Source organism: Manis pentadactyla, chromosome 7 (assembly GCF_030020395.1).
Source record: "Manis pentadactyla isolate mManPen7 chromosome 7, mManPen7.hap1, whole genome shotgun sequence".
Classification (NCBI taxonomy): domain Eukaryota; kingdom Metazoa; phylum Chordata; class Mammalia; order Pholidota; family Manidae; genus Manis; species Manis pentadactyla.
The window spans coordinates 95963091-95990950 of record NC_080025.1 but is presented as its reverse complement, the minus strand read 5'-3'; the positions used below and the strand labels follow the sequence as shown (position 1 = coordinate 95990950).

The 27860-nt window shown below is 37.0% G+C and overlaps 1 protein-coding gene across 2 annotated transcripts in view; it reads left to right on the top strand.

Moving 5' to 3' along the window:
* Positions 1 to 27860, top strand: part of RAPGEF5 (Rap guanine nucleotide exchange factor 5) — a 217906-nt gene that overhangs the window by 149517 nt on the left and 40529 nt on the right. For both annotated transcript variants that reach the window (XM_036877421.2, XM_036877411.2), the window contains exons 12-17: positions 18491 to 18569; positions 20137 to 20281; positions 21458 to 21555; positions 23290 to 23320; positions 24272 to 24350; positions 26620 to 26769. In XM_036877421.2, coding sequence (XP_036733316.2) covers positions 18491 to 18569; positions 20137 to 20281; positions 21458 to 21555; positions 23290 to 23320; positions 24272 to 24350; positions 26620 to 26769 — 582 coding nt within the window. The remainder of the gene's footprint in view (positions 1 to 18490; positions 18570 to 20136; positions 20282 to 21457; positions 21556 to 23289; positions 23321 to 24271; positions 24351 to 26619; positions 26770 to 27860) is intronic.

Below are 27860 nucleotides of genomic sequence, written 5' to 3'. Positions count from 1 at the left end.
TGATAAAGTATTCCTGCTGCTACCTGAATCAAGAATAGAGTAGAAAACAACAATTTGTATGGAATTCTATCAACAAGTCAAACTGAGTTTAAAAGCAAAAATAATATTAGAGATGCTTAAAAGCAACCTATTAATGATTTTCCTGAATGATTAGATACACACAACACTTAGCATGCTCATTTTCGTAATCCCCTATGTGCATACCTTTCCTTTCTGGTAGTACCAGGCACAAGGAGGCATCCAGCAAATATCTGTGGAATGAATGAATGAATGAATACACTGTTTAAAATGGAAAAGCTATTTGAACCTGTTAACTAGATATGATTTGTAAACATGGAAAGTGGTCTATTGAAGTTGTTTTCAAAGATTTCCTTTTCTTTCAAGGTTCAACTTCTGACCTGAAACATTTGAAATGTTAGAGAAAAATCAAGCAGTTCTTTTATCTTCCCAGAAATAGGGCAGACATCATTGGGCATTCCCAGCCCAGGAGAATTACAAGAAAGGCAGGCAGAACGAAAAACAAGGCGATGTGAGTAGAGGAGCTGGAGCCATGGAGGAGAGGAGCCGGAGAACTTGCTCCTCCAGCTGCTGGGAGTTAGGGGCATCATTCCCCTTTCCTCCTCCCCAATTTTTAAATTGTAGTCTGCTCTGAAGGGGCTGCAGTGGTTGCTGCCCTCTCCCCTACCTGGAAAGGATAAAGTACATTTTATTTAGAGATACTTCTGTTGGGAATAATGATTTCTGTTTCAAAGCAGGTGGAAAACTATGTATCATATGGATTATAGAGTAAAAACACCTTCTTACTGATTTTCTTTCCTAATCTGCATAATGATAGGTCTACCTTAGGGAAAATATGAGAGGAAATGCATTATTTGCTCCCTCTTTTTTTCCATTTCCTTATTCTTCATCTTTTTGAAGAAAATATACTTATGGTTACAGGTTCTCAAAAGAAAAAGTAAACAGAATAGGATAGTGGAACTAGATGAAGCCTACCAGCTGATTCTTATTAGGTTTGACCTACTTTCTTCAAGGTATGGCTGCTATTTTTACTTCATGACACTGTCTCCAGTATACTGTATGAATGAGTACTCATTATACCATGGACATGGCTGTTGTGATCATGTCATGGATGCCCCAGGATTGATGGTAGGCTCTCTGCAGCACCTGGCAGGTTGAGCCTGTCTCTGAGGAAGTGACTCCCTTACCTTTGTAGTGAGGCAACAACCTCTGTGGAAGTACCTGGTTTATATTACAGGAGTGTCTCACTTAATTGATAAGAGTCTAACAGTTATTCTCCATCACCAGCTTAATGGCTTTTTTAGAGCATTGCATTGTCGGAAACCTGAGTATCACTGGGCCTGGCACCTCATTTTTTTATTAACTTTTTAATTTTCTTGTCTGCCAGCACCAAGCCTGTCATAAGCATTTAATCCATATTTCTTGTGAAGAAAATCTAAGAATGCTTTTCTCCTGATCACCGGAAAAATAGAAGACAATTTAGGTGAATTTCTTCCTTGATTTCCTTACCTTTGAGAATGTCTGGAAAGATGTTTGGTGCCTCTGTTCCAGGCTTTGTCCTGCAGAAGGCAAGACCTTAATTACCCTGTAGCAACATGGCTTTTGCAGGACTAAAACTTTTTGAGGCTAGGCACAGAAAATTTTTTTTTTTAAGGTATCATTGATATACAATCTTATGCTCAGGTTTCACGTGAGCAACACTGTGGTTACTACATTCCTTCCTATTATCAAGTCCCCACCACATACCCCATTACAGTCACTGTCCATCAGCATAGTAAAATGCTATGGAGTCACTACTTGTCTTCTCTGTGCTATTCTTCCTCTCCCATGCCCCCCCTTTGTAGTGAGGCAATATTATGTGTGCTAATCATAATGCCCCTTAATCTCCTTCTCCCTCCCTTTCCACCCATCCTCCCTAGTCCCTTTCCCTTTGCCAACCATTAGTCCATTCTTGGGTTCTGTGAGTCTGCTGCTGTTTTGTTCCTTCAGTTTTTGCTTTGTTGTTATATTCCACAGATGAGTGAAATCATTTGTTACTTGTCTTTCTCTGCCTGGCTTATTTCGCTGAGCATAATACCCTCTAGCTCCATCCATGCTGACAAATGGTAGGATTGGTCTTCTTCATATGGCTGAATAATATTCCATTGTGTATATGTACCACATCTTCTTTATCCATTTATCTACTGATGGACACTTAGATTGCTTCCATTTCTTGGCTATTGTAAATAGTGCTGCAATAAACACAGGGGTGCATATGTCTTTTTGAATCTATGATCCTGTTTTCTTAGGGTAAATTCCTAGGAGTGGAATTCCTGAATCAAATGGTATTTCTATTTTGAGTTTTTTGAGGAACCTCCATACTGCTTTCCACAATGGTCGAACTAATTTACATTCCCACCAGCAGTGTAGGAGGGTTCCCCTTTCTCCACATCCTCACCAGCATTTGTTGTTGTTTGTCTTTTGGATGTTGGCCATCCTAACTGGTGTGAGGTGATATCTCATTGTGGTTTTAATTTACATTTCTCTGATGATTAGTGATGTAGGCACAGAAAACTTTAAATTGTAGTCTGTCCATGGTTTTGTGCAATTAATAGGCATGTAAAATTATCTTGTATTTATTTTTCCTTTTTCTTTTTGTAATGTCATGTATTAAATAGACCAGTGGATCTTGGCACATTAGCAGAGTGCACATTAGTAGCACATGGGGTGCTTTAAAAAAATACCAAGGCCAGGGCCCCATTCCAGAGATTCTGTTTCAGTGGACCTGAGTTGGGGCCTAAGCCTTGCCGGCTTTGAAAGCTCCCTGGATGACGCTAATAGGCAGCCAGGTGTGAGAGCCAACACTGACATTGTCTTCCCCACCCCTTTTTAAACCATATTCCAAGTTTCTAATAGTCACAAATATGTATTTGCTGCTGAGAGTTAAGGGCATCATTCCCCTTTCCTCCACCTCCCCTTCCCTCCCCACCCCCTCTCCAGGGCTTTATGTCCAGCCTTTTGTCTACTGGTCTCTGCCCCGGAGCCTCTGCAGCCTGAGAAATTCAAAATTCACCAACCTGCGCTGCTGGTCCATCCACTGAAATGGTTTTGAAAAAGGAAGCAATCAGAGACAGAGGTACTGGACACACAGCTGTTTGATTTCACAACTCTTGGAATGAGGAAGTGATGATATAGTGAATAAAACCCATTTGGGTTTTTGCCAGGGTTCTGTCATGCTACAAAAATCTCCGGTTGGTCCTTAGGTCTCCCAGCCAGGAATGCTTACTTCTGCAAGAAATAATGTTTTAAGGGAGGAGAGAATTCACATCGCAGAGTAAAAAGGGTGCTAAGATGAGATTCTGAAGCCTTGGGTCCCAGATCTGGGCTCCATTAGTAATCCAGCTTGAAACCTTGAACAAGTCATATATAAGATGATCTCTGAAGTGTCTTTCATCACTAAAATCCTTCAATTCAAAGGAATCTATATTAACCTCTTTCCTTTCCAAATATGTCACAGAACCATGGAATTCTACATCTGGAGGAGTGCCTAGGATTTATGTAGACAACCTCCAGAACCTTGTGGTCATTTTATGCCGAAGTCGCCATCACTTAGCCATTGTACAAGGACTTAGGTTATTTGGTCTAACTTCAAGTTACTTTACATTATGGCTGCATTTCTTTGGCCTCATAGAGCAGTTAGAATGTTGCTGGAGTAGGAAGCTCTGCGGCCGTACCTGTGATGATTTGAGTATGTTTGTATATAACCTTTAAGTTCCTTTGAGAAATTATGCTATAATGTTTCAGAGAACAGCTTTGATTTATCACCTACTAGTAAAACCTATTTACAGAGTTTTATTACTAAGCCATTTTGGGATATTCAGAAACAGTCTGTTGCCAAAGAAAAGCAGTTTTCCCCATGATGAAATATACTACATCCTATCTCTTATACAAGCCAACCCCCATAATTTCTTCACTTTTAACTTTGTACACTGTTTCTGTAATATAACATAACAGTGCATTTTTAATTTTTCAACTTCTAGGTACACATGAATAAAAACCTTAGAAAGATATAATTCTTTCATTCCACAAATATCTTTAACCTCCTATTATGTAGGCACTGTCCTAGATGGGGAGATTCAGCTGTAAACAAAACAAACTCCTTAGCTTAGTGGAGCTTCTGTTCTAGTTGGGGGAGTCAGACAAAAAACATATAGGGAAAGAATGAATATTAAATAATGGGTACTAACTAATCAATAGCATTACAGGCAGTAGTTTAGAGTAACAATATTCACATGACTTTAAAAGTAAAGAAGCTGCGGGATATTTTCATGTGCTTAAAGTATTTTAGAGAATTAACATGTTATATTCAACAAAGTTCAGAACCAAAGGAAATAGACTTAACTGAAGAAAGAAAAAAGAAATAAAAGAAGAAATTGAAGTAGGTATAGCTATCCCCTGATGGTATTAGCTAGGGCCAGGAGTCATAGAATCTGCATCCATGGAAATGTTTGACATTAGCCTTTCACCATCTGGACCTGTGAATGTAGCTCTCTCAGAGACAAATAACAGGACTCGGTTGCCACTTGAGGTCTGTTTCAGCTTTATGAAACTGTCACTTTTAAAAATTAGGTTAATTTTGTTTGCATATATGCTAATAAAAAAATAAATGAAAAACTAAATTCATTAGTGCCAGCTGCCCTGGATGTGGCTTAGATGCAAATGCAGAGCGCTGCTGTTCAGTGAAGGCTTGTTTTTCCAGATAAAGTGAAGGCTTGAAACAGCTATGCACAGTGACAATGGAAATTCCCAAAGTACTGTTGAGAGACAGCTAGGAGTAAAGGTGCTCGCATTAGAATCTGATTTCTGCTCTGCTCTGTAATCTTTGTCCTATAGGTTGGGCTGTGTTGGGGTTGGGGTTTCGACAGTTCCCTTAGCTGCTCTCTTGATTACAAATACGGAGAATGTAATGTATTTGCTGACCATAATTGATGCATAAGGAGGCTTTATAAATTAATATTGACAAAGTGATAATTAGAATTGTGTTAATTCTCTTCTCAGTTGCCCTATTTACTTATGACAGACCTACCATTCAACTCTAGCTATAAACCCCTTCCGAATTTGTGAGCCAGGATTTCATTACTCAAGACACCACTCCATTTATCTAAACTTCCTCTCCATTAGATGGAGTCTTGTACAGGATAATTATCCCCATCTAATGGACATAGAAGCTAAGGTAGGAGAAGTTTACTAAACTGCTTCAGAGAAAGAGTGATCATTTGACTCTGGAAATGAACCCAGCTTTATCCCAGGCATCATTTTTTTCTAGTGACTTCCTTTCTAGAAAATCATGGATGAAAAGTATAAATGAAATAAAAACCTACCATTCAACTCTAGTTATAAACCCCCAATCAGGTGCTTCAGTAGCCACTTAAGAGCCATCTAATCTCTCACACAAAGACCTGCTTCTTGGTTTCCAGCTGTGAGCAGGATGGCCACTGGGTGAGCAAAGGCTTCAGGAAGGCTATAAGGAAAACAGGGCGGGTGGGGAGGGGCTGTGAGGAAGAGGTCCTAGTTCCAGCCCACAGCTCACATGAGAAGTGATTAAAAGTCAGGTTTTGACTGTGAATTTCATTTGAGGTGTTCGTCATCTGGTCTAATCTTTTCACACCACCTTTGAACATGCAGTATTATGTATGATAACAAGGGAATTGATGCTTTTACACTGCCAGTAGATTGTGGGTTAATTAATACTGTTGTTGGTAATGAAGCAAGGTGAAATGAAGTGAGACAGAGCTGAAGCATAAGGTCATTAACATATACTGATTAATAATGGAAATGTGGAAGTTTTCATTATAGCGTAACCAAGGGGCAAAGGAAGATGTTTAAAGGATAAGAATATAAGTAGGAGTTCAATATACTTTTCAGGAAAGCAATCCCTAAAATAAGGAGAGATTACTGGAGTGCATTTTTTTATTGCATCATTTTTAGAGCACACTAGAAACAAACTGAATCATTGTATGGCAGTTTCAAGAAGATCTGAAGATAGGGGATGGAAAATGAAATACATGAGAGGCAAGAATTATCTTGGAAATTAGATCTTAAGCCTCCTGACTATAAGGATTTTGATGAACTGGGCATCTTAACAGGAGTTTTAGACTTTCTTCTTTGAATCCTTTGAGGAAAACATCAACCACCATCTGATGGGTTTGAGTGAAGGTCTTCTCCGAGTGTCTGGAAGTGAGAGGATCTTTGAAAGTTTCTTCCATTCTGTGGTCCAGATAACATACATGTGTGACGCTTGTTTCTGTAAAGTCAGTCCTGGTGATGTCCTCAGCCCCCTTGAGCTAAGAGGGGTTTCCTGGTGTAAACTGAAGCTGGCATGGCAGACTTAAAAATGAATGGGTTTTTTTATTTGCTCTATTTCCCATGTTTATATTTTATTGCTTCCTCTTAAATGCTTTCCCTCTACCTCCTATGCCAAATTTAATACTCATCTTTTTCGATAGACAACTGTGAGGAACTGTAGGTATTTCTTTCTTGGTAGTTTAGTAGGTTTCTAGTTTCTTAGAATGTCTGGAGGATAAATTAGTACAAATAATGAAATACTGTGGTACACTGCGAGTTGCCATAAGTGTGTATATGAATTGTCAATTTTCTAAGAATTAGGATATATAAAATTACAGTCTGTTTTTAAATATAAAACATAAAGGCCCTGTTTAATAAGTCACAAAGTTCATGTAGAATTCTGAGTTCTGAAAGTCTTTGGTTTTATTATTATATGAATAAGATAATGGCTTAAATCTATACATAGTCTCTTTGACATAGGATGAAGGTTGCTTTTGTGAAACACAAATCCTCTGTTTATCTTGTTTTTTTTCTCATAAAAATAAATGGAGAAAGATAACAGCTTCACTTAGTTTCTCTTTATATTCTGTCTGCCTAATATAGACCCTGCAAGATTGATGGCTGCTACTTCTATTTCTTTTCTATCTCCCATTCTATAGATTAGTTTCTGAGTTAGTTTGATGCTAATTGATTTTTGTTTTTGTAAATTTTCTCTTTGTTCTTTTTTAAAAAGAAAAGTTTTGTTCCTTTAAAAAGAAAATGCTGTTCTCAAATCTTAAAGCTTTTTTAAAATTACCATATATTCTCAGTGAGTTTTAGGTCTAGTGACATATTTAATACTATATTTTAGTAGAAACACTTGTGATTTTGTCAGTGTCTAGCTGTATTTCCAGAAACTTTTATATGTCTGATGTAAGTCAAGCACTTTTGGAGCAGCAAATTGACAGGAGCAACAGATTCTGAAATTCATGGAGACAAGATATTAGGTTAATAAAGAGTATGACAGTCTAGTAATTTTAGCAAAACCATAGTTTTACTGTAACATCAGCTACTGAATTTACTTGAGACTGTATTTAAGGCAGTGTCAAAGGATGAAAAAACTCTCTCAGATCTTATGTTATCTCCCCAGTTGATGGATTCAAAGTGAGACCATCAGGTATCCTTGTCTGTATTTTTTAAATGCTGTGACATCCTTCTCAAGCAAAATTTAGCATCCTATCAGAAAATGAAAAAAAAAAAGTGATTTTTCTGTGTAAGAGTGTGTGTTTCAGATAGTCTTTTAAATGTGAGAAATAAATGTTAGTGGATGTCAATTTGTTGATTATAATCACTTCATGTTAATCTCTTAGTGTGTATCAATCATTTTACTGCTTCATTTAAAGGGTGCAATGCCACAGAATTGCTGTATTTGACAAGCATTTATGTCTATAAGGGATATTCTTGAGTGGGAGAATTTTTGCCTTTATCATACCTATAATTGAGCTTTGCTTCATTTCTTTTTGCAGTCTTTCTCATAACCTTCCCCTCCTATTTCCCATTATCCTCATTTTCTGCCCTTAGGGCTTTCTTGCTCTACAATTGAAACCATTCTTTTCTTTCTCTTTGCAGCTTTTGCCTTGTATTTAAGGCTGCTATTTGGCTGGTACTCCTTCCCCCAAATCTCAGAAACAAATATGAAATGAGAATTGTTAAATATGGGTGAACAAAAAGTGTGGAAAACTAAAATGTGTTATTGTAATTCCCAAAATAATCTAAGTAGTGACAGAAAATTATTTTCAGAGCAATTCTGTATCCTTTACTGCTTCAGACTTAACCATTCTTGTCTGTTCTCTGCATACAGGACACTAAGTGAATCTTCTAACTTAAAATTTTTTAATCCTGTAAATCAGCCTCACTTAGTATGAAGATGAAAAGTACAAATTAAAATTGCCCACTGCATACCTGGCTGGCTATTTCCACTTAAATTCTCATCTAAAAATGAACATGTTTTAGGTGAATGGGTGTATGAAACAGTGCTCATGAAAGATAGTAATTCAAACATTAAAGCATCTGGTATTTTCCTTCTTAACATGTCCCTTTCAATGTGCCTTATATATACTTGTTAGGAAGAGGGATTTACATTGTGGTTAGAGCAAGTTAGGGTTTTTTTCCCCTAAATTTTCTTCTTGTCTTGATATCACATATTTTGTTTTTATGTAGCAGAGTTCTAAATACCATAAATCTAGTGTCATGTGTTCTGTTAAGGAAAAGGTGAAGATATTTTCATCCTGATTTTAGATTTTCCCTAGAGTTAGACATATAGAGCATGACTTCTCTTGTCCTGGCTCAGTTGGATTTGAATTTGAAGGCATTGCAAGCCCTGTCCATTTACCACTGATAGCTTTTGTAGAAATATTTTAGCAAGCTGCAGTTCTGCCAGCGCTGATTGGCATAGAGCAAAGGCTGATCTCAGAATTATGACAGTTTGTTTGATAGTCTCTTGGGCAGAGATTTTGTTCCTTTAAAACAAAAAACAAAAGCATGCGAGCCAAAAGTGTCTTCATCAGAGCATTCTAGAATCTGCAGTAGTGAGATCAGGGTAAATTACAATACTTATCTCTCCTTAAATGTACTTTTTTCCTGCTTTTCATAACTGAGAAATGGAAACCAGACCACAGTGCTGATAATGTGTTTGAGTTCCTAAAATTTTTCTGTGTATATGTTATATGTGATTAGGCATGGCTGCATTTAACAGAAAAACTCTGGTGATACTGAAACAAGATATAAATATACTTCTCTGTCACACACAAAAAATAAAACTTGAGAAATGTAATCCGGAGCTGGTAAGGCTACTCTGAAATCAGCCAGGGCTGAGATTCCTTCTAGCTGTTTGCTCCAGTGTCCCTAGAGTTTGACATTCATCTCATAAACCAAGATGAACCAGTCCAGATAGCAGAAAGCCAGGACACACCTGTTAACCACACACAGCTTCTGCTTTTATGTCATGAACCAGAATTTAGTTGTGGCCGCATCTAGCTTCAAATGACGTGGGGAAATATATTGTTTGGTTTGGTTTTAAAATACCTGGGGAGCAAGAAATATTAATATTAAACTATTTATTATTAAAAATAAAATATTGTAAAAATTTAAAAATATTCTAGGACCAAGACAAATCAAAGTTTGATTCCTAAAGAAAAAGAAAATTGCATGCTATTTTATAAATGGAAGCCTACATTAGTTTGTTTTGATACTTTAGACCCGAGGCCATAATGATATATTTCTGTCTCTTCAAAGAAATATAAACATACTGTGATTTAAAGCATTGTATAATTTTTCTAAGCTTGTGGTTTGGTTTTTCAAAGTGGTTTAGATTATCTCTTATTCTTTAAGCAGGTGATTATTGACAATAATCTGATTTTTCTTAACATGGAAGGTTTACTTAACTCTAAGACCTTTCTCCTGTCTGATTTGAGCCACTGAATTCATGTTTGAGAAATCTACACTTTTCACTCCAAAATTTCCCCTACAAGTTTTTAGAAATATTTTTCATAAACATATACTAAAACTTAAATTTGTTTTTGTAAGAGTAACTTACTGTATATAGTTGTATAAATTATATTCTTGATGATATTTCAGAATTCATGTGCCTATTACATACCTGCTGTGTGGATCAAATCACTGTGAATCATGTGATTTCAATGCTAAGAAAAAAGCCTAAGGCTGTTGTTAGGGATGTTAGTAGTAAGTGCATTTAAAACAAAACAGAACTGACTTATTAGAACCATGTGGAACAAAAGAGTTCATCTGAGTGCCTTAAGTCAAATAACAAAAATATCTTAGCCAAGGGCACTAGTTACATATGTTTAATGGCCTGTTTACCCAGATATTGAACTGATAAGCATAGGTGATAACTGAGGTCAGGGACAGCCATGGCTTTGACATGAAAGTCCGTTCTTTTTAGGAAAGAGTGAGCAAAATATAATGTGACTAATGATCTTCACTATCTGTAATGTTTAATATGGAGAAGTTGATCTAGAAGGAAAGGAAGAATTTAATGGTTTGACCTTTATAAGAAATTGTCAAATTTCTGCCTTTACATTTCAATTTTTAAAAACATAAGTATGTATAATTGGCCATTAAAACATATTAAAAGCATTATGAATTTGTGGACTATCTTAACCCTTCCATGTGGCTGTCAGTTCTACCTTTAGGACAGTAAACTGGCAGATCTTTTATAGCTATTGCTATTTCTAGGTGTTCACTAGAAAATAAAAATAAAATTTGAGTTAAGAATAAAGGAACTCCATTATACTGACACAGATGGAAAATAGCTTCATGGGGGCATTTTTGGTGATTCAAGTCAGTAAAAAGACCAAGTTCCTGTATCTATGACATTTCTCCCTGTCCAAACCCAGGGTCCCGTGACTTCCCTGCACTTCTTAACCCCCACCACGGTGTGAACTGTTTGGATCCACACCCTCAGGAGAGCACAGTGCAGTGAAAGAGCCAGACCTGGGGCTCAGACCACCTTGGGAACTAGGCCCCTTCTGACATGAACTTGCAATAACGTGGTGGTTATTCACCTTATTTATCTAAGTCTCAATGTTATCATCCCACAAAAGATTACATGACCTATCTCCTAGGGTGGACATGAGGAGTGCAGATCATGGTGGTACAGCTCATGGTACTGTCTGTAGTATGTGGTCAATAAAGGGTGGCTGTTTTGGTTATTTTCAAATGAAGCAGCTACTGTCTTCCCTTCCCTTCTGTCCTCCTTGCCACCCAAGCCACTGCTGGCTTCCCAGTCACACCAAAACACAGAGTGTGGTTCAAAGCACATTTGAGCCTCTCTAGAGCTAACCAGCACATGTGCACTGTTGGGAGTGGAGGTGGGGTTTGCTCAGACATTCACATGAATGGAATATTCATCAGCAGAGGACCTGTAGGCTGCTTTTGTGGTCCTTTAATGATCCCACCAAGCAAATTCCAAACACCTGTGAAAGCTGAGATCTGATCTTACAACTTGGTCTCCTCCATGGCAGAGGGCATGGTGCTCAGTCCTAAATGACAGGTGTTCAGTCAACGGTCACAGCCATACCTGCGGTTCGCTGAACCAAAAGCCTTCCTTTCGCCTGTGTGAAGAAGCCGCTGTGCTATGGAAAAGAGTGCAAATGACCAGTTTGGAGACCAGAACACAGAAGTGTGCCTCCCGTCAGTCACTGGTTGAAATATTTGTCCTAGAAATATTTTTAAACATGGGAAGTACATTAAAAGAAGTTTTCTTGTACTGGAAGTTTTCAGTTTGTGTAAGAATTTGTGCCAGATTATTTAGAAACAGCCTTAGTTGTGTTTATTTAGTGTGTGTGTATGTTTACTTTAAATTAGTAAGTTTGTAGACTATCATTTTAGATTTGTCTAGTTATCATAATTCTTAGCTTTAAAATAGACAGTTGACTATCCATTTTTAAACTTTGAGGAAAATAACTTCTCTTTCCTATCCCTACAATTTCTATTTATCAGAAACAAAAATAATGAAATTTTACCTGTCTGCTAATGATTCACTGTGACCAAGGGAAAAAAATAACATTCAGAATGGTGATATATTTAAGTCTTAAAAGAAGACTGATATTAGACATTCTTTTTTGGTACTTGGGAGAAAAAAATACCATACCTTGTCTTAAGTTGATTCAAGGATTAGAGTTATTGTTTGAAATAACCATGCACCAGACTTTTAAGATTTAATGTTTAATATTATCTTTGTTTCATGAAATTTTAGAATGCTTAATTGACAAACACTTGGAAACTCAGTTTGCATCTTAAGAATGTATTAATTTTATGAGATGGAGCAACTCAGAGAGGTTGGTTATGTTAGGCTATGTGAATCTTAAAACCAGGCATAAAGATTTGTTGGTAGATGATAACAGATTGGTATTAAAGGCTTCATAGCCACGACAGTCCCATGTCATAGTCTAGAGTGTTAAAAAAATGATAATTGCATTCATTATGAAGAAATTTTTCCTCCTGGCTTATTTGTGAGAGCAACTGCTGTAGCTAATCAGTGAGCTCTATAGCGGCAAGGAGAGTCTTTGAGGGAAAATGGTGTTATAGATGGTGTGAGGGCTGATTATCAGAATAGCCTTAGTTTTTTTTCCGTCTAAGTAGAGGATGCCCCTACTATTTTCCAAGTGACATCTCTCTAAAGCCATCAAATCAGGGACCATCCACACACTAAATTCACCTTTGAATGCTCAGTCTGATGATCCTCCTTCCTGCAACTCTTGACACTTATAATCTGCTGTCTTTTCCCATCCTTCTTTCTTGTTGGCTTCTATTCCATTTGTGTCTCCCAGTACTCTTATTTCTCTTTCTGCTCTTTTTTCTTCTTTAACTCATCATTCTCTTACCAATGGCCAAATGTGAACATCTATGCCAGCTCAACCCTCAGGCCCTTGCTTACATCTTCTTGGATTGTATCTGCAAATTCATGTTCTCAGCCATCCTCTCTGTACAGTAGTTCCCATAATCTTCCTGATATCTTGATCAAGCTCATGTCTTTGATATTTTTGCCCAATAGCTGCACTTAAAGTAACCTTAGGGAACCCAAGCTCAACATGTTTAAAAACAAACTCATGCTCCCTCCCCTTAGTCTTCCTATATCTATTGCCTTTCCTGACAGAGTAAGTAAAATGTGTCTTCACCAATTCTCTCAGAAGTTCAGGGGTCGTCTCATATGCCGCCTGTTTGGTAAAACTTTCCCTGGCATATCAGATTCCTCCTTCATCCCCTATGATGCTTGATCTTGGTGCTGCCCCATCGAAATATTACCTATTTAGTTCATTCCTTGGGGATGCCTATCTCAGCTCCATAACTGATCAGAGCCCCAGGCCACAGCTCGCTCTTATGTTTCTTGTCTCTCAACCCCTAACTCCTTAGCAATGCCTTATATACAGGCAGTTCTCAATACTCAGCTTTTATTGGTTAACTGGTGGCACTTAGAGAATTGGGACAGGACCTAAATATTTCTTTATGAACATAAAGAACAGTCAGTACTTATTGAGTGCCTGAGGCATGCAGTTTCTCTGCCAGATGCTTTAGATATATTGTTCAATCCTGACTACAGACATACTAGTGCAGAGTAGATGTCCACTTTATAGACAACTAAGGCCCAGAGAGGTTAAGTTCTATACCTAAAGCTACCCAGGTGGAAATCTAGCTCCCTGATTCTCTTTGCATCCTTTATGCTGTGTTCTCAGCAGGCTTGGCAGACACATGCATAAGCCATGAATAGGTTATAATTATAATTGTGCCAAGACACTGGGAGCAGCTGATTAAGACTAGGACAGTAAGAAATGATGCAGCCTGTCACTTCTCTTAACCCCAGGGTGACTTGCACCCCTTGTGTGGGGAGGTAGGCAAGACCTGTGTTTATTACTCCATGCCCCTTCTAGTGACATTTTTAAAAGGCAAGTATGTGAAACATAATGTAGCTAAGAACACAGTACCTGTTGTATTCAAATCATTCTTAAAGAAAGAACAATGGGATTCCAAAACCAAATTTTGCCAGGCAAAAAATAGATTTCATAAATTGAAGAGTAAGAGTGCCGCCCAAGCCCTATGTATGGTAAATTCCTGTCGTTAAAGGGGTGGCTTTTAAGGTTTGATATGGAAACAGCTTTAAATGAATAGGCATTTGTTGTGTAACCAATACCAAAAAATAAAAGTAGATCTCAAGATTTGGAAGTTTTAGAATGGCTAGGCTGCACTATGGTGAAATTGTAAAAATATGCAGGAATTGAGTGAATTTAAAAGTTATGGTAATCACTGCATTTGAATTCATTAATATTGCTTTCAGTAATGTAAAATACACTAAGAAACATAACTTTTAATGGTATAGCACTTTCACCTATGATTCAAACATGAACATTAATTTTTTTCTTTGTTTGTGCTTACTCAAATTACATGGTACATTTTGGCACTGCTTCTCAAAAAGTAATGATAAGTTGTAACATTCCAGGGCGAGAAATGGGCCTTTCAAGTAGATTTTCTTGGCTCCTTAAAATAAAGATTAAGTAGAACATATTTTAGAGTGTCTTAAATTCCATTGCATCTGAACTAGAAATACAAGTGAAACAAAACTGCTAACATTACTTTAGGGAAATATGAGTTAGATCAGAAATGTTAAATATTCACATTACCATACTTAGATTAAATGGCAACTAGTAAGCATTTGTCTGTCAAAATTCTCGCTTTCTTGACAATATACTTTTAGAGAGAAAGAAAAAGCACTAAGCTTAGACCTTTTGCAATATTTAGATCAATTCCTCTAATTTGACTACATTTACATAACAGAACCCTATAAAAAGGGTCTGTAGGAAACCAATTACTTTTCCACCTTGACGCAACTCTAGGATGCTCCAGAAACACTTGTGTTTTGGGGAAATAAAATGGAAATTTTTAGTGCTTGATACACTGAGGAAATAATTTATACATAAAAGAAATATACTTTCAAATAAAATCAAATATTAAATAGACAATTCTTTCCTTATGCCTTAAAAAATAACAGTAACATATCATAGGAGAAAGTTCTATATTAAAATCATTATAGCTAATCATAGACATGAGTTTTAGAGACACTTCTATCAAGGCTTTAGATTTTTACCCTACATTGATATATTTTATTTCAAGTTACATAGTACTTAAAACTGTAATAGCCTTTGCCTTCCAGTTTATTATCAGCATGTTACTTTTACACTACAAGAGTAAAATACTTGCTGCATTTTAAAAAGCCATCACATAAATATTCTTTCTTGTTTTTTTGGCAGGGGCAGGGGTATTTCCACAAGGATGGCTGAGTATTTTTATCAGTGATCAGCCAAGAACTTGGAATAAGATTTAATGATTGATTTAGTAAATAGAATGTCAAAGAAAATTTTGCATATATTAATACCTAGGTATTCACAGAGTTAGACATCAAAATGAATACATCTTTTTATTCAGGGTGTTAGTGTATATGGTACCTATGAATTTGTTTAAATGAAAGATGCTTTTATACACACAAAAAAGATGCTTTTATACACAAAGGTGCTTTTCTGCCTAGAGTCTTAAATTACTATTAATTAAGCACTATATAATAGATAATTATAGTGTCTTAATGTACATGCCAGTGGATTTCCTAGTCTTCTAAATGGCAATTGTTGGCTAATAGTCTTCAGGGGATCATCATTTATATAGCCATTGTGGTTCTAAAAATACCTCTAAATACCAATGGGACAGCCTTTTTTGAAACATGGCTATTATAAAATGCATTTTTATTTGAAGTGTGTCATTTTGATTATATCACTTTCATGTGCAGCAAAAAATACCAATGCTAAAGAAGAATAAAGGAAAGCTCTTTATATATAGCAAAATTTCAGAACAATATGGTAGTTAACTAGAGAAAGATTTGAGTTAGGAGCATTGGGAACTGTTCTTTTCATTAGGATTTTCAGCTATTCCGTTCATTATGATTTGAACTGGAGATGTTTTTATATAGCCTCATTGTTTTTATTTTAATTAATATTTCTATGACAGAGAGACAATTAGGTAAATGCTGTTGAATATTAAATATGGTAGTAGCTTAGGGGGAAATAAGCATTTCTGGGTCAAAGCCCTTAAGAAAATATTGTCATATGTGAGCTGATTAATTGAATTGAATGTCAAATGGTTTTGCCACCATCCACCACTCTCATAGTCACCCAGTTCATTATCTAAGGCATTTCAGAATGGAATGACTGGTTATGTCAAAGTTAATGGCATTCTTCTTAATCTTGGTTACTAATGGAGTAAATTTTGATTAGAGAATAGTTCCAACCTCAATAATTAACTAAATGTAAGAACATCCCAGAGAGTCTAAACCTGTGTGTCACATGAAGCATTTAAATGTTGAATGTGTGAGGGTCTCAGGGCTGTCACCAGTGGTTTCTGTATTTTGTTGGCTCAGATCTACAAGGGCCCATTGAGAACCCTAAAATAGATTCTAGGCTATTCTGTGGCCCTTCCTAACTGTGCCTAGCATTGAATGCAAAAGACTCGATTTCTAATCAGACCCATGAAGTTGAGGATTTTCATCAACCATGTATATATAGTGCAGAGAACTATTAGAATATGTGAATAATACTGTTCGTTAGTATTCCAGAGTGATAATTTTCAAATTATATTTCAAATTATCCTAGGGGTTCAAACATTCTGCCATTGTTTGATTTAAATTTATACTGTTTTAAAAACTAACAGAAGACACACAGAGTTTCAAATGTATATTCCAAACTTTTCATCAGGTTATCAAATGATTAACTTGTCTGACCAGGTTAACTGGTTTTGGGGCAAATCTCAGAATAAAGCTTTTGCTTTTTTGTGCATGTATTTGAAACTATATACTCTTTTCTGTCAATTTGGAAATTATATTGTAGGTCAGAGTTTGCCTGCACCTTTTGTAAATAAGGACTCTAGTAGTGAGCTCCCACCTCTTTTGAATGCAGGCTGTGCATGTCTACTCATACTAAATTGTCCAGTCTACCACTCCCACAGTTTTGTTATGCCGGACTTAATTTATGCCCAGCAAGGCCCAGACACATCTGTTTGAGTACGTGCTTCTTCCGTAGAGTAATAGTAAGTTAGACTAGTGAGAGTTAACGTATTGTAGTGCAATACAACATTGTTAAGTTCAGGCTTATTTTACATCTTAAGTGCCATTTGTCAAATTAAATTTTTAAATAAGGAATACTGTTACTTATAAATGAATATCTTCAAAGAAAATTCCCTTAATACTCTTCATTATCATCTCTGGTTCATGTTAATTAAGGGCATCTTGCAATTAGAAAGCAAAATTTTTTTCTTTTTTAAAACATTCCCATTTGCAACCACTTACCTCTGTGGATCAGGATTATCTTGATGTTCTGCAGTGAAACAAAACAGAAATAAATTAACCCCTGCAGCTGATATAGGGCTGAAGATATCATTTACAACCTCTTATATCAATTTGTGTTCATAAACATAGCCTTGTTTCACACTGATCAACTTTTAAAATAAATGTTACTGGTTATTTCTAAAAATTCTGGAAAATTTCCACTCTTCAACATAGAGCTGTAGAGCTCTATACTAGGCAGTTCTTTCTTCTTACACACATATAGTGTGTAGATCTTAGAGAGCATACATGCTATTGAGTATACAAGCTCATCATTCTTACATTACTGTTTCAAATACCTAAAAATTAGATGTCCAGAATGTAAAAGATACAAAAATCAAGTCATATAGTAAAATGAATTTCAAAATAAGGAGATTAGATAAAGACTATTTACTTTTGTAAAATGAACTTCAAATTAAGGGGATTAAATAAAGACTACTGTGGCAAAAGCCCTACTTTGAGTTCTGCATATAATCTTTTCTACCTATTTGGGAATTATATCGGGAGTCAGAGTTTGCCTGTTTAGCAGTTACATAGTGCATGCATGCTCAACTTTTCCAAGAACAGTCAAGGCTAAGAGGCAATAAAAATGGAACCAGAAATGAGCATATTGTGATACATTAAACTGCTCTCCATTTTTAACCGGACTTAGCTCTGTCTCTCTTCACTGCAGTAACAAAATCACTCACCACTTTCCCTACTTCTTACAGACGCTTTGGAGAGATAAGGGTGAATGGCCTTGGAACCTGATATGTGTCCTTTGGGTTTTATTATCCATTGTTCTTGCCTAGACTTCAGTAATGGCTTTAGAAAGCCTTAATTTATTAGAACATGCAGTCTTCTTTCCTAGTAGGACTTGAGTGTATACCTCTGAAATATCATAAATTCTATTTTTAAAAGCACATTATTTATGCATTGATTTTCCATAGCATCTTTACCCACAAATATAAGTGATATTTTAGTGGGGAAGAGAAAGATGACAGAGGTATGTTTAGACAGCCTTGCACCAAAAAAAAAATCTCATTACTTGAGGTGTTCTATGTGAGGAGTTTTTAAAAATCTAACTTTAATAAATGTGTTTTGTGGCTAAAATTCTCCTGTCCTAACCCCTCCCACTCCTACCACCATTTGTCATATTTCTGCTGCACACATTGTTCAGGGGTCTGGATGAGCAGTTGCCTTTCTTATCACTGCGTTGCTTACCTTGTGTGTGTTTTTCTATCTTTGCAGAAACCCTCCTGGACGACTTCCTTCTGACGTACACAGTCTTCATGACAACTGATGACCTGTGCCAGGCGCTATTGAGGCAATATCCTCCACTAACTTCAGGCTGCTATGCCGGCTTCCTCTCACACACGTCTCGCACTAAGAATTAATTGCCTTTCTTAATTTACTCAGGCCCTCAGTAGGGTGTGGGTATGTTAAGTATTAATGCAGTGATATCCAATGTAAAAGATGAAATGAGACAGAATCGACAGGGGGAACTGGAAATGCTATGCTGCTGTTTTTATATTCTGTGTCATGGGTAAATTGTACTATTTATGTTCTCTTCAAACCTCTGTCTCAAGACTAGAAATCTGGAGGTAAATTTGGCCTTGTGGGTAAACCCCAGGGTCAAGAGTTTGAGGGGATTGGAGAAGGTGATCGGTCAGTTAGTGCCAGCATACTTGGGCAGAAAAAGGACATTTGTGATAACAAGTTTTGGGCAAATGAGCCCAGGAGAGACAAGCTATCCCCCAGCATGGAAGGTCTGAACTGACCTCTGCAACCAACTCTCATCTTTTCAGAGCTGGTGGATGTGCTTAGGAGGTAAAGACCAGTTACGAAAGCGTTATGATTTTATATGCTAACTAGAAGAGATGTACCAGATGAAAGGCCAAAAAGCCTAGTCTAGTAAGCACACTCTATCTCCAGGCAGGCTTCTTGCCTCACAGTGTTTAAGGTGCTTCAGAAGGATTTAAATAGTCTGTTAACTATCCAGACCGAAGAGTCTACTTAAGCCCACATGAGAATTTTTAGGAAGATGGATAATTTTCGCATATCCCTAAGTTTTTTTCAGCCTTAATGGTAACAGTCTTGATATTACTCTTTTCCTGTTAAATAATTGTTACATTTCTCACTCACTTTACAGTATCTTCCTGCTTAAAAGAATACCTTAAAGCTCCATAAAGGGATAGTTGAAGTAAAATCTCTCTTAATAAATATATAAACCAGCAATGGTGATTACTTTTAGTGCTTTACTAAATCATATAGCCACACAAAGCTACAGACACTTTGAAACTTTTTAGAGCCAGTTTATGAACCTGGTCTTGAAACATTATTAGTTTTGAATTGGGAAAATCTCAAAAACAGATTTCTTCCACAGCTTCCAAATGGGATGTTAAAGACATTTAGCAATAAATACAAGGTTTTCAATTCTCCTTCTTTAAAAGCGTTTTGGAAAAATACCTATGAGCAGATTTCTTCTAAATTTTAATGCTAACATTTATGAAAGAATTACCATCTATTAAATAATATAGTTTGTTGGATAGCAAATTATATGCCTTCAAGCTACTCTTAAATATGACCCTAATATTATTTGTGATTATCACTGAGTAATTTAATGTCTCATAGAGTTTCCCTGAAGAACCTCTAAAACTGCACCTGGATATAAACATGTTCTACGTCTTGGGCTTAAGTCATTTTCCTTGGTTTACTCTCACTCTTCTCACTGTATACCTTGCTCGCCCTATGCATATTCTTGTCTTCCTGCCTGCTTAGATACCTGTAGATCCTTTGGAAAGTGTGCTTTAGCATATTTTGTGAGGCCAAGAATAAACAGATCTCTTCACATTTTTATTTTCCACAATGTAATGTTCTTTCTTAACCACTTGCACCTATTCTGCTAAGAAGTACCAAGGCAAAGAAGAAAACTCAGATGTTCCGTGTCGGAAACGTAAGGTCTTACATCTTGTTTCCCAGTGGATTGCTCTCTACAAAGACTGGTTACATGAAGATGAACATTCAAAAATGTTTTTAAAGGTAATATAAGACTTCCAGCTATTCTTTGGTGCCAAATGACTGATTTTATTCCAGTAATACCTTTCAAAAATCTCATTTGTAGTTGCACTCTTTAAATCGATTCGTAATATTCAAGTTGTGACTCAAAGCATTGCTTAGCATATGATACTGATCTGAGTACATAGAAATTTTTATTAAATTTTAAATAATTATGAAAAAATATAGAAGGCAAGTTTTACATTCACTAATGTAAGGTGATTTTATGTAAGTCATGGGAATTTTTATTGCTAATGAAATAGTTAAGGAAGGTAGAATAAAACTTACTTTAAAAACTTGATACTATTTAACACACTGAGATTCATTATGAGTTTGAACTAACCAGTATCATATATACAATATTTGGATAATGCTATCATTTAAAAACTATATTGACAATATATATGTCATGAAACTTTTTCAGGATATGATATATTTGGAGAATTTTAAGGAATAATAACTTATAAAATAGATACTAAGCTAGATTTACATTTGGAATTAGATAAACTGATATATTTTTCTAATCATTAATAGGTTGCAGTATCTTTTCAACACAGAATCTCTGGAGATGATTTGTAGACAGTTGGATTCTTTTGGCCAACAAAACCGTGTTAGCTGTGTAGGTTAACACAGAGAAGGGATAGAATGGAATCTGAGCAGGGAAGAGTTCTATTTCAGAATAGGCCAGTGTTTAAACTGATTTTGCCTTTCATGAAGGAAATCACTTTGATTTTAAAATTCAGATGTCATTTAAACATTTAGTTAAAAGCTGGTTTAGCCAATTCTTTGACTAAACTAATGTTTTTAAAACAAGTGGATAATTTAATTCAACAGATTTTTTTTCCCTCCCAAATAATTATGTGGATATTATTTTTAAAAATATAGAATAGGCATGGAAATCTTGAATAGCCAGCCAGATATCTCTAAGTTTCCAGTATTCCTTTCCTATAGCCCCTAAATGCTTCAAGAGAACCCTGCCAGTTGAGTAAGGGACTAGGGGTTGGAATACTACTCAGGATCTCACTGGTACCTGGTTTAACCCTCTGCATTGTCCTGAATTCCACCTGTTTCCTTGAGCAGGTTAACCATTGTATATATGAGTCTTCATCCTCACAAAATAGGCATTAAACCACTTCAGCTGCCATTTTGCTTGTTCCCCAGACCATATACAGGAATGTACTGGATGACGTATATGAATATCCAATCCTTGAAAAAGAATTGAAAGAATTTCAAAAGATACTTGGAATGCCCCGTCGTCAGTAAGTATTTCATTTTCCTTATCACAAGCAATACAAGAAAGCAACAGCAAATGTGATAGATTTTGGGATGTCTTATAAAGTTTATTTTGCACATTCTGAATCTGGGAGTCCCTTTGATTCCTTATCTTTTCTAATAGTAAAGATTTTTTTTTTTAATCCCCAAATGAACACTAAGTCAAGCTTATTGAGTTGTTGTTTTGTTTTTTAACCCTGTTCAATATGACCATGACAACCTGGGTGCATAAAAAACAATTATTTTATATGTTATTGTTTAATTTTAAAAATGTTAATATTTAACTTGTCATTTTGGGGCTTTTAGCTATTTCTAATGGGATAGGAAGAAAAGTTTTATAAATACATCCCAGCAAGTCACAGATCACTTTAAAGGCTCAATTTTATGGATCCCTTGGGGTTCTTTATCAAATTAGAAGGATTAAAGCAAACCATTCACTCAGTGGCTTTTGGCATGTCCACATATCCCTGAGGTAGCTCTCATTAGTCTTTCAAATTGCCAATACCTGATTTTGCTCTGATTTACCACCCATACTAATTTTCCTAAGTGAAAACATCAAGCCATTATTCAGCTTTCATATATAGATGCAGAGCTAATCTGAGAGGAAAAAACTGTTCTCTAATTAACTATAGTTTCTACTTAATAAACATGAAATATACCTGTTGTCAAGTTGTGAAAAAACTTCTGTTAAGATTTCAGCAGTCACAAATATACTTCTCATAGAAAATGTGAGTTCAGGCTTTCCAGATTACTGACTTAAGATTTAAAGCCTGACTTAATTTTAGTAAAGGGAGATCTTATTGCAAATTAAATGTCTATATAAATTAATTTTGGGGAGTAAACAAATCATGTATAAGCCTTAGTCCTCAGTCAGGAAAATCACACATTTAGAAATTCAGAAATGAGGTACAAGTTAGGACAGTGTGTTAGAAATGAATGTTGTGAGTTTTGATGGCCTTTCACCGTAGTCTACACCATAAAAGTTTCCATACCTTAAGACCTGTATGAAAATAGGGACAAATAAATGAAAAAAAAAAGAAAGACAGCCTTTACATCAAAATAATAACCCACATGGAAGTTGGTCTGTACAGTAAAGCAGGCCTTTTTACAGTTGGGAAACTTTAATTCATGGTTTAATACACTTAAATGAATTAAATACACTAGTGGAGTATAATACATCCCATTCAAAAACACACATAAAAGTGGAAAATAATAGATCAAAAAAAGAAAACGGTACAAGACATGAGTCTTGCCTCTGTTATAAGATGATGAGATGTCTTTAGATTCTGGAATAAGGTTTGATCTGGGGACCTGCAGAATGTTCCTAGTTCCACCACAGAGAAACACCCTGGAAAAGATGCACCTTGGCTGACCTGTATTCCTATCTGAATAACAGTAATTTCATCTAAAATCATTGAGTACTTGAGAAAACTTAAGAGTTTCTGTGGACTGAATAAATCCAGTTCTTCCTTCAATGTTCACTTTCTGTGGGTAGAAAGAAAAATATACCTGTTGTACAAATAGCTTCCTCTCTTGTTGATTCACTTGAAATTCAGAGCATGGTGTCAAGTATTTTATACCTAGTAAATTTATGAATACTGTGTTTTATCTTCTTGAGGAGCAAAAACCTCTGCCCAGTGCCTGAAAATTAATCTTCTGTGACATTAACTACATTATTCTGGGTTTGGGACAAAGGCTGACTTCTTGTCTTCTCCTTTCAGCACTGTAGATGAATATTCACCACAAAGAAAGGTAAGGCAGACCCTTTTCTGTCTGAAATGGGGTGATCTGGTTTGGAGACCCTGCCTTGCCTCACCTGACCTTTCTTCAGTATTGAAGTGAATACTGCCTCAAGTGGAGCAGGGCGAGGGGGGCCGCCTGAGGCTGCAGCTTCCCTGCACTTTCCTGCTTCACTTCAGTTTACCTGGGCTGCTGGTACAGATCTCATTGCAGCCCTGTGCCCATGATTTTATGACATTTTGCATATTTTTGTGGTGCATTTTGGAGTCTCAGAATTTCCCCAATATCCCCAGAGTGATACATGTTTGAATTCTAAACATCTATGCAGAAAAAAAAAGATCCAGGCAAGAGTCATGACTGTAAGAGTAAGGAAGTCTTATAAGAAAAAGGTTTGCATTTTTCAACCCAACAGAAAGAGAGACAGTAGTAAGAGTGAATGTGTTTCCCCTCCAACTTGAGGGGAAATTGTAAAATGCAATGTCAGGCACAAGTTTTATGGAAGTTGATATTTCAGGTTGGATAATCATAATGAATAATGTACCTATTTCCCTTGAGAAAGGTACTACAGCAGAAACATGACACCATCTCAAAGTTGCTTTATCTAAAAGCAAGGTTGTTGGGATAGGGACACATTGTCTTTCCCGGGAGAAGAGTCTGTAGCTATTTGTAGTAGCCAAGAGATTGAGAATCATGCCAATGTTCTCCAGCGTGTTGCAGGGAATAATTATAGGGGCTTTTTGCCTGCTGTGGATATTGCCCAAGGTCTGTCATGTTGCTCAGAATCTCCAGTTCCACAGGCAGTAATGAAGCAACTCCCAGTTTATTCCTGTAAGATTGGATGGGTGGATTTCATGTTTTTTAAAAAAAAATTTTGGCTAACTCTTGGAACATGTTGTAAACAGCTGTGGTTTTCCAAAGGGCAGGGATACATTCATTCATTGTTCTCTTTTTCCCTTCTCACAGAATAAAGCCCTTTTCCACCAATTCAGTCTTAAGGAGAACTGGCTCCAACATAGGGGAACTGTGACTGAAACAGAGGAAAGTGAGTATGATTTTAATGAGGGTTTGGGGTAGGTGGAGTAGCAGTCAGTCGTCCATTCTCCAACATTAGCTCATCGGCCTGCCTGTAACCATTTCCAGCTACCATGCTCCTCTCCCAAGCATGTTAGCATCAGACATGATGGTTTTTATTTTCTTGCTTTGAGTGTCATAATTTTCTTGATCATATACTAGTGTCACAGGGACCAAGGACATTTTTAATGTGGGAAGGACGGAAAGGAGGCTGCAAGGAGCCATCCTGCATTCTGGCAGAGAGGTGCAAAATGGCCTGGAAATGCAACCTTTTTCCTCTTGGCCCTCTTTTCCCAGCTTTTTCAGCCCATTGCCTGTGACTAAGTGGGAAGTCCACTAACGCCACAGTAGAGGGCATTAGTTGAGTCAGTCCCTTAGATTTGAGAAGAATATCTGGAGAGAATAATGAAAGGAAGGAAGTGCAATTGAAATTCCTTCAAGGTGAGGCCGTGCTGGGCATTGCTGCACACCCAGCACATCCCCAGTCAGGGCCCGCCGGTGCTGACAGGGCCCATGACCCACCCTGAAGAGGGCTGCATGTCAGAACAAGCGGAGGCACTTTTTAGACCCCTGAAGGTGCTGACGTGCTTTTCTGCATTGGTATTTTATTGTGGAACAGGAAATGGTTTCCTCTTGTTTGCATAAAGGTTGAGTCAAGTGCAGAGCTGGGAAACACTTAAAGCAATTTAAATGTTTCATGCTATTGTGACTTGGTGACTTTCTCTTTTAATTCACCTTTCAATATGTGTTGAAATTCTAAGTGTGACTGCTTAATACTTGCTCAGCTTCTGGAACACTTAAATAACAAATGTCACAAAGATGCTGCTTCTGTTCCATAGTGTTTGTATACAGTGCTGCTCACGATGGGACTCTGTCCTGTCCTAAGTGTCATCTGTACCACATGCAGCAGCGAAAGGAATTGTCTTACCTCCTGATCCCTTAGTTGCTGACCTTCCTTGCCCATTTGTCTTACAATTTAGTTGTATAATTTTCCAAGTTGAGTCTCAAAGACTCTGAGTGCTCCAATACCCTGAGCCCCTTTTTGTTAATCAGCTTATTAAGCAAGCTGTAGATGGTCCTCACAGTTAGTGGTTTGTAGACTGGATCTTTGCCTTGTTCAAAAATTCCATTTTTCCATGGTAGCAAAAAAAAAGCCTTTTTGTCTCTGACAAGCCTGTTGACTACATAGCAAGCAACTATGTGTTCAATGCTGTTGTCTTAGTGTGGCGCACCCAACCACACCACACACAGAGTGCTGCCGGTACCTCCTGGTGGCATCTTTACTCGGAGGTTTGCACGTACAAACTCAGAGTTTGTCTTTTGCTTCATTTGCATTTCTGTGGAAACATTTATGGCTTTATTTTTGCAGTGCCATTTAAATTGTGTATAAAATGTCTCTAGGAGCTGCTATACAGAAGAGAAGATCTAAGTATATGTTTTCTCTTTTCTAAAGAAGCTAATGGTTTATACATTCAGAGTAGCTAATATAAGAAGCAAATAATGTGTTAATTATCTCCATTACTATTAAAACAGTTTCTGCTATCAAATCAGAATGAAATTTTTTTCCAGGACCCATTCACCGTGCTAGTGATAATGCCCTAGTAATAATTATGTGCACCGCAGACAATAAAAAGGAAACTAAAAAGGTAGAAATGTGACTTCTATTTGGAAACCAAACTCATCACCACCTTGATCAAGGGGGTCATTCTTGAGTGATTGAGAAGGCTGAGCACAGAAACCTCAGCACATGATAGATTTTTCGATAAGCTTATGAAAATTCTAATAACGAACTGATGTTCTTGATTGGGCCACTCTGGCTATACAGGAATGGAGTGTGAAATAAAAATCTGTGAGTCAGACATTTTAATATACTGCTTTGGGAGATCTCAGTAACCCTCAAAGAAGACACTCGACACTGCCATCCCTGTACGATGCGCACCACTGTGTCCTGGTCAGGCCGTCCGTCACCACTGTGAGCACACGTGTGCAAGATAATGGCTCTCTTTTCACAGTGTGGGAAGCCTGGGAACTGCTCATGCTTGTCCCCCAACTTTGTAATGCGTGGGCAAACACACATCTGTATGCATATACCCTCTCCACCCATGAGCATACAGAAGTATGTAAATCTCACTGAGGTGTTTTATACTGAAAAGAATGATAAAGTGTGTGGATGTTTGATTTGGGAAAGTCTGTACCTCATGACCACAGTCCCATTCCCTAACAACTCTTGCCTTTTGCAGTTTTTTGCCACGTGTACATAACAGAGCACTCCTACGTCAGCGTGAAGGCAAAAGTTTCCAGTACAGCCCAGGAGATCCTGAAAGTTGTAGCAGAAAAGATCCAGCATGCAGAAGAGGAGCTGGCTCTAGCAGCCGTCACATTCTCTGGGGGTAAAAATGATTTTCTGTTATTGAGCATCAGTCTTTCAATGGATCTCCTCCAAAAGGACGGAGTTGACATTTTTGTGGAGTAAATGTGCTGTTCATCTCTTGTGGGTCCCACAACTGGATGACCACAGTGACAATAAGAGGCTGTCTACCAGACATGTTTCCATGGTAGCAGTTGGGTACTGTTGGACACTGAATTTCTTCCCCCAGAACTGAATAGCAGGCCATGCCAGCGTTTTCAAATACATTATAAAGCTTTTCATATTTTGTGCTCTAGATAAGCATTCTATTTTCATATTTAAATTAACTTGGGAAATTGCTAAGGGATGAAATTACTTTAGGAAGAAAAAAGACAGCCTTGAACTAGTCATATTGCTGGCTGACAATTTAATACGTAAAGACTCCTTATTGAAGGAAATACAAAACCGTGCAATAAGCTGAGAGCAGTGTTCCTTCAGGCACATGTGGGGAGTGAGACCTGGTTATAGCTTTTCCTTCTGTTGGACCTTATTTATCCTCAGAGAATGGCTTATTGTCCGCTTTGAATAAGATCACACAGATTACAAGCTGACACTATTGATCTGTGTGACCTGAACAGACCCCTTCGTTTTCACTGGAGACTGTCAGATCTCAATGTTGCTGGCCTCCTTTTTGGCTTATAATCTTTATTTAATATCTCATTAACCCTGAGAAAAATACAAAGAAAGTGACTTAGCATCAGTAGTTGAAAAATGGGAATACTGTGTGAACAAATCAACCAGATATGGGGCAGGCAGGGGAGGGGGAGCAGATAAATGGCATTCCTGTTTACCCTTTGTTATCATTCTAGAGTCAAGAGAAGAATATCAGAATTTCACTTAACCTAGGTAAAGCATTATGTGACAGAATATTGCTTCTATTGCTCTGTTACTCAGGTGCAGGTAAAATGGTCCTATAAGCTACTCAATGACATTTGCAAACAGATATAGTCTTCTCCCTGGTTTTAATAAATGAGGGTCTCTTCTCCCCTCACCCAGAGCCCTAATTGTGTATCTCATTCAAACATTATCTAGAAAAATCAAAAATGTGAGAAACATATGGACAACATGAATTTT